This window comes from Peromyscus maniculatus, chromosome 6, assembly GCF_049852395.1.
Source record: "Peromyscus maniculatus bairdii isolate BWxNUB_F1_BW_parent chromosome 6, HU_Pman_BW_mat_3.1, whole genome shotgun sequence".
NCBI lineage: Eukaryota > Metazoa > Chordata > Mammalia > Rodentia > Cricetidae > Peromyscus > Peromyscus maniculatus.
The window spans coordinates 77,607,935-77,623,901 of NC_134857.1; the positions used below are offsets into that span (position 1 = coordinate 77,607,935).

Sequence of the window (15,967 nt, forward strand, 5' to 3'; positions counted from 1 at the left end):
GAGGCTGTTAAGGTTGCAGCCACAGGGAGAAGTTGGGGCTTCAGATGATGTCAGTACCCTGTAGTGAGTCAGAATGAAGGAGACTTCGGTTTTCTTTCTCAAAAAAAAAAAAAAAAAAAAAAAAAAAGGAAAAACTACATTCTGACTTTAATGTTATTATACATCTTTGGTATCAAATATTTAAATATTTGGGTTTTTTTTGTCTATTTGTTTTTGTTGTTGTTGTTGTTTTTTTTTTGTTTTGTTTTGTTTTTTTTTTTTTTGAGACATGGTCTTTCTACATGGCCTTGGCTTTCCTGGAACGCACATTGTAGACCAGGCTGGCCTTGAACTCACAGGGAACTACCTGCCTCTGTCTCCCAAGTGCTGGGATTTAAAGGCATGCACCACCATGCCCAGCTGACAAATAATATATTTTAATAGGCTGCCTTTTATTTATCCTGTGACAGTTTCACACATGTAAACAATGTATCTTAATCATATCCCCTCCCAGATACTAAGACACCCCCCTCTACTTCATGCCCCCCATACTCCTTTTTGAAACCCACAGAGTCCAGGCGGTGCGGGCCGATGGAATGCAGTGATCCTGTGGACTTGACATTGTGCTGGTCTTAGGCAAGGAACCACAGTGGCTGTGAGCTGAGGAGTGCAGTAGTCATACCGTATCAGAAGACAGCATTTCACAACATGCCTCCCCATCCTCCCTTGGGTTTGCCTTGCTTTCCTACTCGAGACTCGGCTTTCCTTTCCAGGACCTTCTGGCGGTCTCTGTCCAGCTTTAGCCTGGTGATAACCACCTTGCCGGGGTGGGTGCCCGCATGGAGAGTTGTACCATTCACCTTTTCTCACTGCACTTGTTCAGCGTAGATGACATATTTCTTCCTGGACACTTGGACCACTTGGCCAGTCTGCTGGCCTTGCAGTGTCCTCATACAGCCTGAACTTCATCTTTCTTTTGAATGGGCATAGACTGAACATTGTACTTCTGTCTCAGATCTTTAGAAAAAAGGGAAGACATGATCTTCCTCCAATGTGAGAAGGTGCATTGAAATGCGGTTTGCGGCTCTTGCTTCAGATGGAGGTCACAAAGGGATTAAACTTCATTTTGGCTGCTGTGATCCAGCGATGGCCGCCATGTTTAGTTTCTTATAAAGCATTTTTTTCACCTTATATGATAAGTAACATTATTTCTCCCCATTGAAATGACCATGTCCCATGGGCTTTCAGAAGCATTTTCTGATGACTAAAAGTGTCTGACTATAAAGATTCTAGTACACAGAATTTTTTGAACATCTGTGAAGATGGAGAAGTCCCTGGGCTCCACATTCTATTGTGTCTTAGGAACATGAGCACATATGTACCAGGTGTGTTCAGTTTTCACATCTAAGATTTGGGATTTTAGGGGTAAAGACATAGGACATCTTTGGGTTCCTGCCAATTAGGAAAAAGGAAAAGGGAGGTTGGAAGAATCCTCAGGGTCGTGGTCTTAGTTAGAGAAAGACAGTGTCCAAAGACAGTGTCTAAACAATAAGGTTGAACAAAGGGACCATTTTGCCTTTGTTCAACCTATTTGTTTAGATAGCCTGCTCTTTATGTGGAAATATGTTTGAAAAGCTGGATTCCAAAGTCAACAAACTGGGATTGCAGCGGGTAGTGGAGTGGACTGCACAGACCGTCTACTGCTCAATAGAGAACTGAACATGGGAAATTGCCCAGAACTAATTCGATGGCAAGGAATGACAGTCAGAGGCATTAAGAGAAAAAAAGAACTCAGGTATTGCCGTGGCAAATGAAAACCCTGAAGGTCAATCTCAGTTCAGAACTGCCTACGATATCCAAGCTACGTCTGTAAACACGTACTTGATGGCATTCCAGTGTCACGCCCTTAATCAAGAGGATCAATTCTCTGAAATGATTGGGTGTTTAATTTATTATGTGCTATTTTCCTACAACATCGACCTTCCAGGCAAGATCTGCCCGTTGCTGTACCAGTGGGATGAGGTTGTGGGAGAAACCAGCTGATTTCGGATTGGATTTGGGGCCTGCTCTGCATGAGGGAATTCACACTGGGCCGAAAGTCTGCGGCTTGGGATGTCATAGACCCTAGTGGAAAATCTAGGAAAGCCTTGCTAAATGGTCACATTGTTAAACTGCCTTCTAACTGTCTAGTTTACAGGTTAGTGTTCCTCTCAACCTTGGCTAGAGAAGCGTCCCCGTCTGCAGTGGCCAACAGTCAATGGAGAGGCTCACAACTAGTCAGAGTGTGCTGAGTACTCAGTCCTAAATGAGACATTCATATCACCACCTATCCACTGGGAAGGTCCAAGGGGCAGATCATCACCACCTATCTACTGGAAAGGTTCAAGGGACATCACGGAAGAAGAGGTGGAAAGAGCCTAAGAGTCAGAGGAGTCCCATATTTTCTTACGTCTTCTGGTTGGTATAGATGAAAGTCATAGACTCACATGAATGTTGGTGTCATGTGTGGAGAAGGGGATTGATTCAGCTAGCTGCATTCGGGATATTGGCAGGAGTTTGTTGACAAGGCACAGGAAGACGGTGCTATACCAGATTAGACACTTAAGCCATTTAGTAGAAACCTCCCTAGGAACCTTAGGAAGCAGAAAACTCAGTTGGAGTTTCTGAGCCACAGAGCATTCCAAGCAAAACCTGTTTGGGGAGTGTGACTTTTGAAGAGAACTTGTTTAATTGGTTTACTGTTTTAGTGGGTTGCTCTTTCTTTCTTTGTTTTGGAGTCTGGGTTATGGAGAACACAGTTTCATTTGGGGCGTGTGAACCCAGGTAGTAACTTTCTGGAATTTGACAGATTGCCTCTTTTAATTGACTAAAAGCGGTTACCTGAAGGACAGTATTTGTTTTGGTTACTTGGTTTTTAAAAGTTAGTCGAGACTTTCAAAGGTTACTCTTCTGTACTTAAATACTCTTAGATACTTTTTTTTTTTTTTAAGTTGGATCATTTGTGGAGATGAGTTAGGACTTATTAGGGAACATTTCCCTCTCTGTTGATGATGTCTCCTGCAGTGTGTGTGCTGGGTACAGTCCAGATTTTGGAGACTATGGCCTTCCTGATCAAGAGGACAGGTGACTTATCACAGAGGTTCCATAGACTCCTGGGTGTTGGTTGATCCCGGAGTCAAGGGTCAACATGTCAGCTATCCTTTTAGTGACGTATCATTATGGGTGTAAAGCCTCCAAGCTTCAGTAGTTAGAGACGCAAAGGGTTTTTATCAGTTTGTACTTTTAACCTTTGTGTGATATTTAAATAAAGCTTCGTTTAAGAAAAATCTTGACTTTTTGTTGTTATTGTTGGACTGTTTACTCAAGTGGTTAAAAGCCTAACAAAGTTAGCAAAAACATAAGTAATTATCTTTATTGGGTATACATTTTTCTATTTTTAAGTCAGCTTTTGTAAATATTAGCATGAGTGGATCAATATAACCTTAGGAATTTTAATAACTTTTAATCATTAACTACATCTTATCTAAGTCTCATCCTCTTTAATGTTGCATAACTCAGATTTTTTGTGACTTGGTTTTATACATTTTGGGGAGCTGTTTTTATTTTTTATTATTTAGAACAACAATCTTATATAAAATTTATCTTAAAGTATTTTACCCCTTTCATTAAAAATATAATTTTATCTGTATACCCTTCAACGTCTCCCTTGCCTACTTATGTGTTTTAACTTTATTTTTTGTAAAGAAAAGCTGAATCTAAATTACATACATGGTACAATGTAACAAATTAAGATTACCTGTACACATACTGTTAAATTTGTAAGATACTTATCTGATTTAAAGAAGTAACTCATAAAAAGAGAAATTGGCTTATGGTGATGATATGATTGCTAATGAAGGGAGCAATGGTATGCCCCGTAGGCACCTGGTGTCCCACATGTTCACTGCAAGAATAAGGAGGACAGATGTCTTCAGTATCTAAAACCGCAATCATGGGGTAACATTCAAAGGCCCCTGGCATCTCATAAATCCAGAGACTCTGCCAGTCATGTTCTGTGTGATATGGAGAATGTTCTGTGACAGTCCTATTTTGGTTTTGAATGAATTTGTTAAGTATATGGCTGCCCGAGTTACTGTTTTATTGCTGTGAAGAGACACCATGACCAAGGCAGCTTATAAAAGAAAGCACCAAATTGGGGGCTTGCTTACAGTGTCAGAGGGTGAGTCTATGACCATCATGGCTGGGAACATGGCATCAGGCAGGCAGGCACGGCATTAGAGCGGTAGATGAGAGCTTACATTTGATCCACAAGCACATAGCAGAATGAGAGAGAGGGACTGGGCCTAGAGTGGGCTTTGGAAGCTTGAGGCCCGCCCCCAGTGACACACCTTCTCCAACAAGGCCACGCCTCCTAATCCTTCCCAAAACAGTTCTACCAACTAGGGACCATACATTCAAATAAATAAGCCTACGGGACTATTCCCATTCAAACTACCACACCAGCAAGCTAGAGGAAAGGACTGAACAGCATGTGAGAGACGTACAGAGAGTAAAACACCGTCAGACTGGGTGCTCAAACATCGAGCAGAAATCAACTGGGGGATCCCCATTGAGCCGTTTAGCTGGAGTTTTCAATAGAGTCCTGGTGGAATAGAGTGATTTTTTTAGGGTAAGGCTCTTAAGTACAAATAACAGAAAATAGTAACATCATCAAATTGGAGGCTAGCAGACTTCTAGCAGAACTGACTGGGGATGCCCCATTAAGACAGTAAGCTGGTGTTCCTGATATGGTCCCAGACAGAGCAGAGTGTTCCTTATGATGAGGCTGCCAAGTAAATGAACGAATAGTAATGGGGATAAAAAGATAAAGAATGCATGAGCAATTTAAGGGCAAACATAATATTTATTACATTAGTAAATTATAATGTGCTGTTTAAAGTCACTAAAAAGCCACCTCCCTCCACAAACATGGCTCCCAACCCCCATTCCAGACTCAAACATATTTGTCTCAAAGTGTCCTCCAAGAGTATACATAAAAGATAGATTGCTCCCCCTAATACAATAACAAAGCAAAGCAAAACAAAACAAAAAAGCTCCAAATTAAAACATTATGACTTGAAAACAATTTAAAAGGGGCTGGGGAGATGGCTTAGTGGTTAACTCTTGGCCAAAAAAAAAGTCTGAAGACTGGAAACCATGTAAATGCCAGGTGGGCGTGATGGTGTGCCTGTAATTCCATTCCCAGAAGGCAGGGATGGGATCCCCAGAGCAAGCTGGCTAGCAACACTAGCCATACCTGCAAACTCTGGTTTGACTGAGAGACGCTGCTCTGTTGGATAAGGTAGAGAGTGAGCAGGATGTTCCCAGCATCAGCCTCTGGCCTCCACTGTTGGGATTTGAATTAAGATTATGTGAGCATATAATGAATTTGTGACATGGGTGTGGGATCATCTGATGTGGATGATTCTCAGGAAAGGAATTTAGAATGTCCTCAAAATGTAAGAAGAAACACAGAATGCCTGCAGCCTTCTTCAGTTTCTAGAGAGCAGTTAGGGTAAATGATGCTATCACACCTCAGACGTTTGTTGAAGACAAATAACATTGTTGTGCTTTAAATAACCTTGACCATGCTGGGCTGTGAAGCAGGCTTCTCTGCCTGACTGTAAGCTCCGAAGTCTGTTATCGAAGGAGCTGGAATAGAAAAGTGAGCCTTGTCCGTGTTAATGACACCCAAGGGCTTGGCTGTCTTGGGTCCCCTGCTGTCCCACTCCAGTTCCTCTGGCATTAATCAGGACAGGCAACTTGACCAACCTCTCCCACGCCACATTCACACCTACCCAAGTGCCAGCACAACACACACACACACACACACACACACACACACACACACACACCATGAAAAAAAATAAAAACCTGAAAGATAAGCCATTTCCAACAAAGATTATCATTGTTCATCTCGTAATATGAAAATACATTTAAAAAATAAAAGGTTCAACCATAAAATATTCATCCGTTAGGAAAAAACTTCAATCAAAACTCCAGCTAGCTGCCTCCAGTTCCTCGAATGGTTTCTAGAAAATGTGGCAAGCATCCACTTTAATAATGTTATCTCTGTTGTTGCTATTTGTTCTAAGTCTCATGGGGAACACTTTGAACTCTCCATTGGAAACCCCAGCTGGCTGCCTTAGTGGACCTTTCCCAGTCGGTTTCTCTTAGATAGTTTGAGCACCCACTTGGATGATGTCTTGCTATTTACCTATCTCTCATTCTTTATTGGTTTCCTTTGGTTTGCTACATACTTGATATACTCACTTGTAGTGGGTAGCCAATCCAGCTTGGTTCTGGAAGTTCCAACCCCCATTGAGACTCTGGCAACTGTCACGCCTACGAGGCGGGGCGAGGGGAGGCGCCTGGGGACCGAGAGCTGGATGGGCCAGCGCTCGCTCTGGGCGCTCTCTCGGTGCCAGAACGCTGACCGGTGCAGATTGACTGTGCAGAGCTCCGGAGAACACTGCTGGATTGCGATACACCTTCCCCAGACCCTGCGACCTACCCATTACTTAATTTGTGAGTTACGCCATTTAATAAATATCCTTTTAACTACGTGGAGTGGCCAAAATAATTTCTCCAATACTCACTCATCCAAAAACAAAAGTATGACTATCGTAAATCATTCTCCAGACCATGCAAAAACAGTTGATTTTATATTCTACCTCTTTTTTAAAAGACAAGATTTGCCTGCATGCATGCATATGTACCACATGCATGCTTAATATCCATGGAGGCCAGAAGAGTGTAACCACTGAGCTTTCTATCCAGCCCCTCTGCCTCTTTATTGAACCTATTTTTATAGTTATTCAGTTCACTTTGGTTTTGTTTTAAATTTTATGAACACTACAGTGATCATCTTATTATTCTCTCCAACTTAAAATGCCTTTGTCAGCGTCTTGAGGACTCCCTTCCTTCTCAGCAGCTGCAGGGCAGGTGGGTTTCCTGGCTTATTGCAGCTTCTGCCTTGCTTTGGTTTGTTCCTACACCTTTCCTGTATCTTCAAAGCCAGTAAGCATAGTATCCTGCTTCCATTGTTCACGTGGTCTTCTGGTTCTGTTGCCAGACATCTCCCACTCTCCTTCTAAAAAGCAGTAAAGTTCCCCTCCTTGTCCTTGGAGGGGAACCACTTAGGTTGGTCAGAATAATCTCCCCACCTCAAGCACTTAGCTCACTCACAACTATGAGGTTCTTCTTGTCATATAAGGTAACATTCAGGTTGCGGGGAGCTGGGATGTGGATACCTTTGAGGATCGTGTTTTCAGCCTAGCACAGTGTCCACGTTGTATCTCCCTGTGTCCCTCCCCCTTCTCTGTGGCACCAAGGACCTACAGCACAGTGGGCCTTGTACCATGTGTGTGTGACTCCTGAACTACTGTGACGGTTGCAAACTTTACCACTCAGGTAAGTGTCCCAATGTTCAGTCAGATCGTATCACAGTCGGTGATTGTGAAGCAGCTGACTTCAGTGAAGACGCAAACTCATTCCTCTTTACACAGCTGCCACCTTAAAAGAAGTGGCCTCCGAGGGGATAGTTACTGAATGAATGTGAGCAAAATGCAGATGCCGCAAAAAAAATTAGGAAAAATAAGAGTACAGTGGGAGCTAGAGAGATGACTCAGAAGTTAAGAGCACTGGCTGCTCTTGCAGAAGACCTGGGTTCAAGTCCCCAGCAACCAAACAGCAGCTCACGACAGTCTGTAACTCCAGCTCCAGGAGATAAGGCATAGTCTTCTGGCCTCTGTGGGCACTTGGCATGTACATGTTGTGCATGCATACATACAGCCGAAATACTCATACTCTTAAAATAAAGATAAATATTTTTTCTCAAAAAGAAATTTCACTGTGATAAAGCTATTGGTTTGACCTCTACAGAAACTATGAACACAATCATTATGGTTAACCTTCATAATGGCTTTAGAATCACTTAAGAAATTGGTGGGCACAACTTTGGGTTATGTGTATGAGAGCATTTCCAGAGAGGATTCAATGAGGGGCAAGATCCACCCTGATCATGGGCAGTGTTGTAGACTATTATTTTAAGGTGTGTTACTTTTTGTTTATGTTGCATTTGTTTAACTCTGTGAAGCTGTGTTACTGTGCCTGTCTAAAACACCTGATGGTCTAATAAAGAACTGGCCCATACCAAGGCAGGAGAAAGGCTAGGCAGGGCTGGCAGGCAGAGAGATTATATAGAAGGAGAAATCGGGGAGGAGGAGAAGAAGTATCCAGAGAAGGAGGAGGACATCAGGGGTCAGCCATCCAGCTACCCAGCAAGCCACGGAGTAAGAGTAAGATTTACAGAAGTGAGAGAACGGGAAAAGCCCAGAGGCAAAAGGTAGACGGGATAAGTTAAGTTAAGGAAAGCTGGCAAGCGACAAACCAAGCTAAGGCCGGGCATTCATAAATCAGAATAAGCCTCTGAGTGAGAGTGATTTACTTGGGAGCTGGATGGTGGGCCCCCCCAAAAGAGCAAAAAACAACAAACAGCCCGGCAGTTCTATCCAGCAGGCTTGGAGGCTCCGGCCTCCTGTTGTGTGGTACAGGGCTGTAAGTTCCCTCATGGGTTTGCTCTGTTTCCATATCCTTTAGACCACATACTTGGCAGGAGTCTTCCTGAGGCAGCAAACTGATTCTCCAAGTCAATGACTTAGTTTTTAAATTCACTTTAAAGTAGTAGAAATAAACCATGTGATAGTAGAGGTTTTTGTTTTGTTGTTTTAAGGCAGTTCAACTAATAGCCTACCACCGTGTAATAGCAGGCATTGGGCAAAAAAGTACAACAAAGGGGTGAAGAACTGGCGGACGGGCTTGTTACTAAATAAGTCAAAACATCCTCGGGCGAGGGCAGCTTATGTGGAGGCTGAGAGCCCAGGCTGGAGCCAGGCCGCTGGGTTGTCCCCGTTGGCCTCCATTCCTTACTCTGTGTCGCCTCCAGCGGGTTGCTTAACCCCCTTTTTAAGTAAATATTTCAAAATGAAAATTTTGAGAGAGAGATCACTTTAAAAGAAAAAGGAATGTATTTAATTGAAATTGTGTGCGCATGCTTTGACCTCTGGCACGGACCTGGAAGCTCCTTTACCTAGGAAGCGCAAAGCGCAGGACACCCCCACCCCCCGCCGCCGCCCCAGCCGTCAGCTCAACTCGCTGCAACCTTAAATTCCTACTGTAGTAGTGAATCCAGTATCACCTGGTCTCTGAAGTGGGGAGAGGAGAAGGAGCCAGGACAGAGCAGAAAGTGAACTTTCTTCTTGTTTAGCATTTGGAGCAAGGTTAGCTTCTGAAGTTTAGCGGGCCTTTACCACTTTAAAAACAAAAGCAGGAAGTTGAAAGCGAACCCCGAAAGAAAAGTGGGAAGGGATGGAGCTGGAGGGCCGCTCTCCCTATGCGGGTGCTGCTGGAAAAAGCTGTCGATTAAAACATATACAATGTTATTGTTTTCACGTCTTCCCAAAGCAGCACATTGAGCTGTTTTCGTTTCTGGAAGAAGGGTGCACGCCCTCGAGGGGGCGGGAGAGGAGGTGGGACGGCACAGCCCCTCCCCATTGGCCCCCGCTGTGTTTAGCTGAGACACTGTTGCTCTCCCGGGAGTGAAGCCCAGTGCTGGTGGAGGATCGACCTGAGCAGGTACCTTCCCAAGAGGACTCACCTCCGGGCCATCAGACGCACCTCTTGATCTATGTATTTGTGTGCCATGGCCCGGGTCTTCCAGGGGACCTGAAGTGCGTTCACTCTCTCTTGTCATTCTTTCGCCAGGACAAGTGAGGCTGACCCAGTCGTTGAAGCACCATGACCAAGAAAAGGGTCGCCATAATTGGGTCGGGAGCAAGCGGGCTCACCTGTATCAAGTGCTGCCTGGAAGAAGACTTGGAACCCGTCTGCTTTGAAAGGTCCGATGACATCGGAGGCCTGTGGAGGTTCCAGGTAAATCTCCCGGGCCCCTCCCTGAAGGACTCCTTTCATCTCCTGTATGCAACTCCTGTATTATCCCATGCCTGGAATAAGGAAGAGCAAGGCGGGACTGAATTCTGCCCTGGCAGATGTCACCTCAGATTTTAGGCCTCTTCCTTTCTCTAGGCTGGCTGGCAAAGCGCAACACAAATGTCACTTCTTTTCCCTTTCCTGGTGCCCCGAAAATGGCACACGGACCTAGGGTTTTGTTTGATTGTGTGTTTCTCAACTTGTGCTATTCAAAAAGGGGAAACAATCTGGGAAGCAGAGAAGTAGCAAACGTTAGAAGCTCCCGGCTTGTTCCCGGTTCGTGACAACAGATAATGAGCCAAGTGGCCGCTTGCAATCCTTTCCATCTTCTTCTTCTTCTTTTTTTTTTTTTTTTAAATTTGAGACTACTGCTCTTTTTTTAAAAATCCTATTTATTTATTTATTTTTATTATTTATTTATTATGTATACAGCATGTATGACTGCAAGCGAGAAGAAGGCACCAGATCTCATTACAGATGGTTGTGAGCCATCATGTGGTTGCTGAGAATTGAACTCAGGACCTCTGGAAGAGCAGCCAGTGCTCTTAACCTCTGAGCCACCTCTCCAGCCCCCCATCTTCTTTTCTATTACAAGCAGTTCCCAGAACGGGGCTGGAGAGATAGTGCAGCAGGTAAGAGCACTTGCTCTGAGCCCATTTGACAGCCTACAAACTCCAGGGGACCTGAGACCCTCTTCTGACCTCCTCAGACACCAGGTGTGAGCATAGCACACACATGCAAGTAGGCAAAACACTCACACATATAAAATAAAAAGAAATCTTTTTTTTTTTTTTAATCCTGGGGCTGGGGAGATGGCTTTTCTAGAAAATGCTAAGGGCTTACTGCTGGAAGACTTGAGTTTCATCCCAGCACTCACGAGGAAAGGAGGGGAGGAAAGAAGGAAGGAGGGAGGAAGGGAGAAAGGAAAGAAAAGGAAAGGAAAGGAAAGGAAAGGAAAGGAAAGGAAAGGAAAGGAAAGGAAAGGAAAGGAAAGGAAAGGAAAGGAAAGGAAAGAAAAGAAAGAAGCCTAGTGAAGCCGCATGCCCTTGTAATCCCAACTATGGGGGCTCAGAGATAGGATTCATGAGACTTGGGGGCTACCCAGTGAGCCAGGCTGTAGGCTCAGTAAAATGCAGTCTCAAATACATAAGGTGAGGAGCAATGAGGGAGATCACCCAGCATTGATCTTTGACCTCTACATGTACCGTGCATGCATGCACACCCCAACAGAGAGACAGACAGACATGTACACATGCACAGCACACACATTCCTTCTCACTTGAGGTAATCCTGACAATCCTCGTCCTTGAATAGAATATAAAAATAAGATTTCTCAGGATAACCAGAGCCATACAGAGAAACCCTGTCTCGAAAACAACAACAAAATGCCATTTGCTTTAAACTTTTCCTTCCCTTGAGAAGAGAAGGTCAAATTCCTTGGCCTTTGCCCCAGCCACTAGCCTCTCCTTTAGTACTCTAGCTTTCCTCTGAACCCTGTGCATATACAACTGGGCAAGTTGTTAATGCAAGTTAAAATAGCAGCCGGACACAGTGCTGCACACCTTTGAACCCAGCACTCGGGAGGCAGAGGCAGGCGGATCGCTCTGAGCTGGAGGCCAGCCTGGTCTACACAGTGAGTTCAAGACTAGCCAGGGCTGTGTAGAGAGACCCTGTCTCAAAGAAAGAAAGAAAACTTTCTTCTGGAGGGAGAGTTGTGCTTAGGAAGTGACTATCAACCACCTTCGCTGATGGTTGATAGTCACTGGTTGACTGGCGTGCCCTGAGCTTGCATCCTCAACTCATGTTCTGAGTAGTGTTGAAGTGTCAGGCGTGTGTTTCATTTTTCATAAGATCTAGCAGCGCCAGCCACCTCCTTGGAAGTAGCTGCATGCCACTCTGCAGTTTGGACAGCAGTGCAGCCCTGCATCGTGCCTCAGGACAGACAGACATCCACTCTGGCATTGGTCGTTATTCAGAGGGAAAAAGGATTCCCTTAGGAGACCCCCATTCCTTTATCAGCCTTGGGCGTGGGCCAAAAAGCTTCTTAATTAGGAATGCAGTCAGAACAGAGGTTAGGGTTGAGAACACAGTTTTAGCTTCAAAGCCTTTGTCTCTCATCTAGAAGGAGTGTGACTTCGGGGAAAGCACGTAACTTCTCCATGTCTGCTGTTTCTACAAGAAAGAGCTCACATAGTGCCTACTTTATAACCGTGGGCAGAAAGTAACTGAGTACGTGTACCGGTCACTTCTGACAGTGCTGAGTGCATGGTGCGGCATGCCAGGTATTATTCAGGAGGCCTGGACTGGGACCTGCATGCTCAGGATCTCTGCTAAGCATCAGAGCCAGGTTTAGTAATTCCCACACGAGCATGAAATTAACACATGAAGGGAGGAAGTTGGGAGAGTACCCAGCATCGTGCCAGAATATCAGGTTTGTGATTTTTATTGCGAAAGTGGCTTGAGATGATTGTCTGCTAGAGATCTAATAACATTTATTTTCTGATTGCCCTCTTGGCAGAATTTCACCATCCTATAAAAATCAATCTTTTGTGTTTCATCATAATGCCCTGGCTTCTTTCAAAACAGCCATGTCTTCACTGCTCAGCATTCCATTCTAGGGCCACTCAGGATGCCTGCCATGTATTAGCGTCCAATATACTTAAGTTTAAATCAGGGCCTGAGCCAGGAGTAATGGTCCACAGCCTTTATCCCAGCACTCAGGAGGCAGAGGCAGGCAGACTTCTATGAGTTAAGATAATAAATAAACAAATAAATAAACGAATAAATGACTTTAAAATTCTAGCTGGGGCATTTAAAATACAGTGGCCCATGCCTTTGATCCCAGCACTCGAGAGGCAAAGGTAGTCATATCTCTGTGAGTTCAAGGCCAGCCTGGTATATATAGGGAGATCCAGGACAGCCAGAGATAAATAGTAAGACCCTGTCTCAAAAACAAAACAAACAAACAAACTAATTAACTAAAGAGTCTCCAAGGAACATACTATACAGGTGTCTGCTCAGGATGCTCCAGGAGCTGGGAACCTTCACAGGTTGTTGGGTTGCTGCCGGGACCACACTGTGTCTCCAGGGCAAGGCAGGAGGAGCAGGCGTCTTAACAATCCATGAAGATAACAGCTTTCACTTATTTCAATCTTTGACTTTTCTTTAGCTCTGTTTTGTAGTTTATTCATATTCCCCTATACATCTTTTGTTAGATTTATGCCTAAGTATTTAATTGGGGGATGGTCTTGTAAATGATGCATTTTTAAAAAAAAATTTTTTATTTTTTTGGTTTTCCAGGACAGGGTTTCTCTGTATAGCTTTGCGCCTTTCCTGGAACTCACTTGGTAGCCCAGGCTGGCCTCGAACTCACAGAGATCCGCCTGCCTCTGCCTCCCGAGTGCTGGGATTAAAGGCGTGCGTCACCACTGCCCGGCTTTAAATGGTGTATTTTTAAAATTAAAAATTCCAATTGTTCATTTCTTGTATGCAGATAGTCTACTTACTTGTTTATTTTTTGAAGGTCTTGCTCTGTAGCCCAGGATGGCCTCAAATTTATTATGTAGTTTAGGCTAGCATTGAACTTCAGGATTCTTCGGCTCAGCATTCAAGTCCTGAGCTTACAAGTCTGCACCACCAAGCCTGGTTATGCCACTGACTGTGTGCGTGCCTGTGCGTGTCTATGTATCTCCGTGTAAGTGTGTATGTGTATGCATGTACAAGTGTGCACACGTGCAGGTTCACATGCATGCAACCTCAAGCGTTGTTCCTCAGGCATGTCCATTTTTTATGAGAGACAGCCTCTTTCTCTCCCTGGCCTAGAACTTGCTAAGAAAACGAGGATGATTGACAGCAATCAATCAAGACAGCAAGGCCTGGGGATCCATCCGCTTCCACCTCTTTGATGTTGCCGTTGCAAGCTCATAACACCACACCTGACATTTTTTAATGTCAGCTGGATGGATAATTCTAGGAACTGAATTTAAGTTCTCATGCTTGCAAAATAAGCTCGCAACCAGCTGAGCCCTGCCCTAGCTCTGCAGTGACTTGTAGGCTGACCTTGTTCTGTATGGCCTGGCTGTATGGAGTAGTTGCAGTTTTACTTTGTATTCTTTGTTTTTGTTTTGTTTTGTTTTTTACATAAACACTCATGTGACTGGCCACAAAGTTAGTTTTTATTTCCTCTTTCATGAATTGTAGGGCTCACCTGCTTTTGTTTTCTTTTGTTTTGAATGTGTATGGGTGCTTTACCTGACCACATGTCTTTTTTTTTTTTTTTTGGTTTTTCGAGACAGGGTTTCTCTGTGTAGCTTTGCGCCTTTCCTGGAACTCACTCTGTAGTCCAGGTTGGCCTCGAACTCACAGAGATCCACCTGCCTCTGCCTCCCGATTGATGGGATTAAAGGCGTGCGCCACCACCGCCCGGCTGACCGCATGTTTTTGCACTGCATGCGTGAGAGGCCGGTAGAGAGCATCACATTTTCTTGGAACCGGAGTTACAGATGGTTGTGGGCTCCCATGTGAGCGATGGGAACTGAACCTGGGTCCTCTGCAAGAGCAGCAGGTGCTCCTAAGTGCTGGGCCACTTGCAGCCTCACACCTGGATTGGTATGAGGTACAATGTTTTCCGAGGGTGCTGCAGTGTGTGAAAACCCCCACAACTTAGCCCCTGAGCTGGGCAGTTCTCCCTCGGGACTCACGTGTTATAATTAGAGGGCAGCTGAGACCGGCCCTTCACATGGTTAGGGCTACAGTGGGAGTGGCTAGGTTAGTGGGAGCTGGGTGGATAATTCTCAGCTTCAGATACTCTCTTCACGGGCCTCGGTTGAGCTTCTGACAGTACAGTGGTCTCAGGGTAGCTTCTATGGACTTCTGTGAGTTTGGCTCCCACCAGAGTGAGCTTTCTAAGTGTCTCAGCCAGTCACTGCAAGGCTACTTAGGATTTGGCTGTGGAAGGTACTCAGTGCCATGTGAAGTGTATGCTGCTGTTTAGAAGAAAGTTCTAGAGACAGTTCAGTGTCAAGAGCAAAGATATGACTACAAGGAAGACATATATTGGGAGATGCGTGCGTGCGTGCGTGTGTATGTGTGTGTGTGTAGGGGGGGGTTAGTTGGTTGGTTGAAATACGTTCCACTCTGATAACTTTTTAAATGCTCCTTGGCTACTTAAAAACCTTGAGTTCGGTTCTCACGTTGCCATAAATCCTTCTTGTTTGCCGCAGGAGAACCGTGAAGAAGGCAGGGCCAGTATTTACAAGTCCGTGATCATCAACACCTCTAAGGAAATGATGTGCTTCAGTGACTACCCCATCCCAGACCACTACCCCAACTTCATGCACAACTCCCAGGTCCTGGAGTACTTCAGGATGTATGCTAAAGAATTTGACCTTCTCAAATACATCCAATTCAAGGTAAGACATTTTCGTGTGCTTCCTGTTTGAAATTGTTCACCAGGTCAATGAACAATGAAGTTTCTTTTGCCTGTGTTATCTGTCAAGACTAACTTGAAATGGACATATATTTATTCTGTCCAAAGACACCTTGGATTATGGTCCTCAGTCTACTACAGATTAACCTGTACTTTTGGACAAATGAGTTTCTCACCTTTGATTTCTATAAATGTCCTTGTTTATAAAACAACATGATTATCACCCTAGATTATTCCTGGTTCCTTCTTTCTGTGAAGTTTTCTCTCACGTTACTATAATTTGTAATCATGGCCATAAAATAACACGTATTTATGACATCCGGGAACAGCCCAAACTGTCTCGTGACTATTCTGCTAAATCTTGCCCAAGGTAACAACTTCCAGAGCCTGGCACTTGCAGCCCGTGGGTTGTCCTTTGTTTAAGAGAGACACTTCTTGAATAAGCTTGGCACTGTGCCGAGCAGTAAAAAAAATGCAGAGACAAAAAAAGCCAGAGAAAAATTGTATTATGTATGGAACTAATAAAAGTGA

General features: G+C 44.4%; 1 protein-coding gene and 1 pseudogene across 3 annotated transcripts in view; one reads left to right on the forward strand and one right to left on the reverse strand.

The window, feature by feature from the left end:
• Fmo5 (flavin containing dimethylaniline monoxygenase 5) overlaps positions 1-15,967 on the forward strand; it is a 38,330-nt gene that overhangs the window by 4,899 nt on the left and 17,464 nt on the right. Inside the window, exons 1-3 of one of the 3 annotated variants that reach the window (XM_042279567.2) lie at positions 6,429-6,546; positions 9,784-9,951; positions 15,231-15,419. In XM_042279567.2, coding sequence (XP_042135501.1) covers positions 9,817-9,951; positions 15,231-15,419 — 324 coding nt within the window. In that variant the 5' untranslated portion in view covers positions 6,429-6,546; positions 9,784-9,816. Of the gene's footprint in view, positions 1-6,428; positions 6,547-9,389; positions 9,655-9,783; positions 9,952-15,230; positions 15,420-15,967 lie in introns of those variants that run through there. The other 2 variants (XM_016001162.3, XM_076574633.1) reach the window with 2 other exon arrangements.
• On the reverse strand, positions 681-1,104 carry LOC102925085 (large ribosomal subunit protein uL24 pseudogene; annotated as a pseudogene).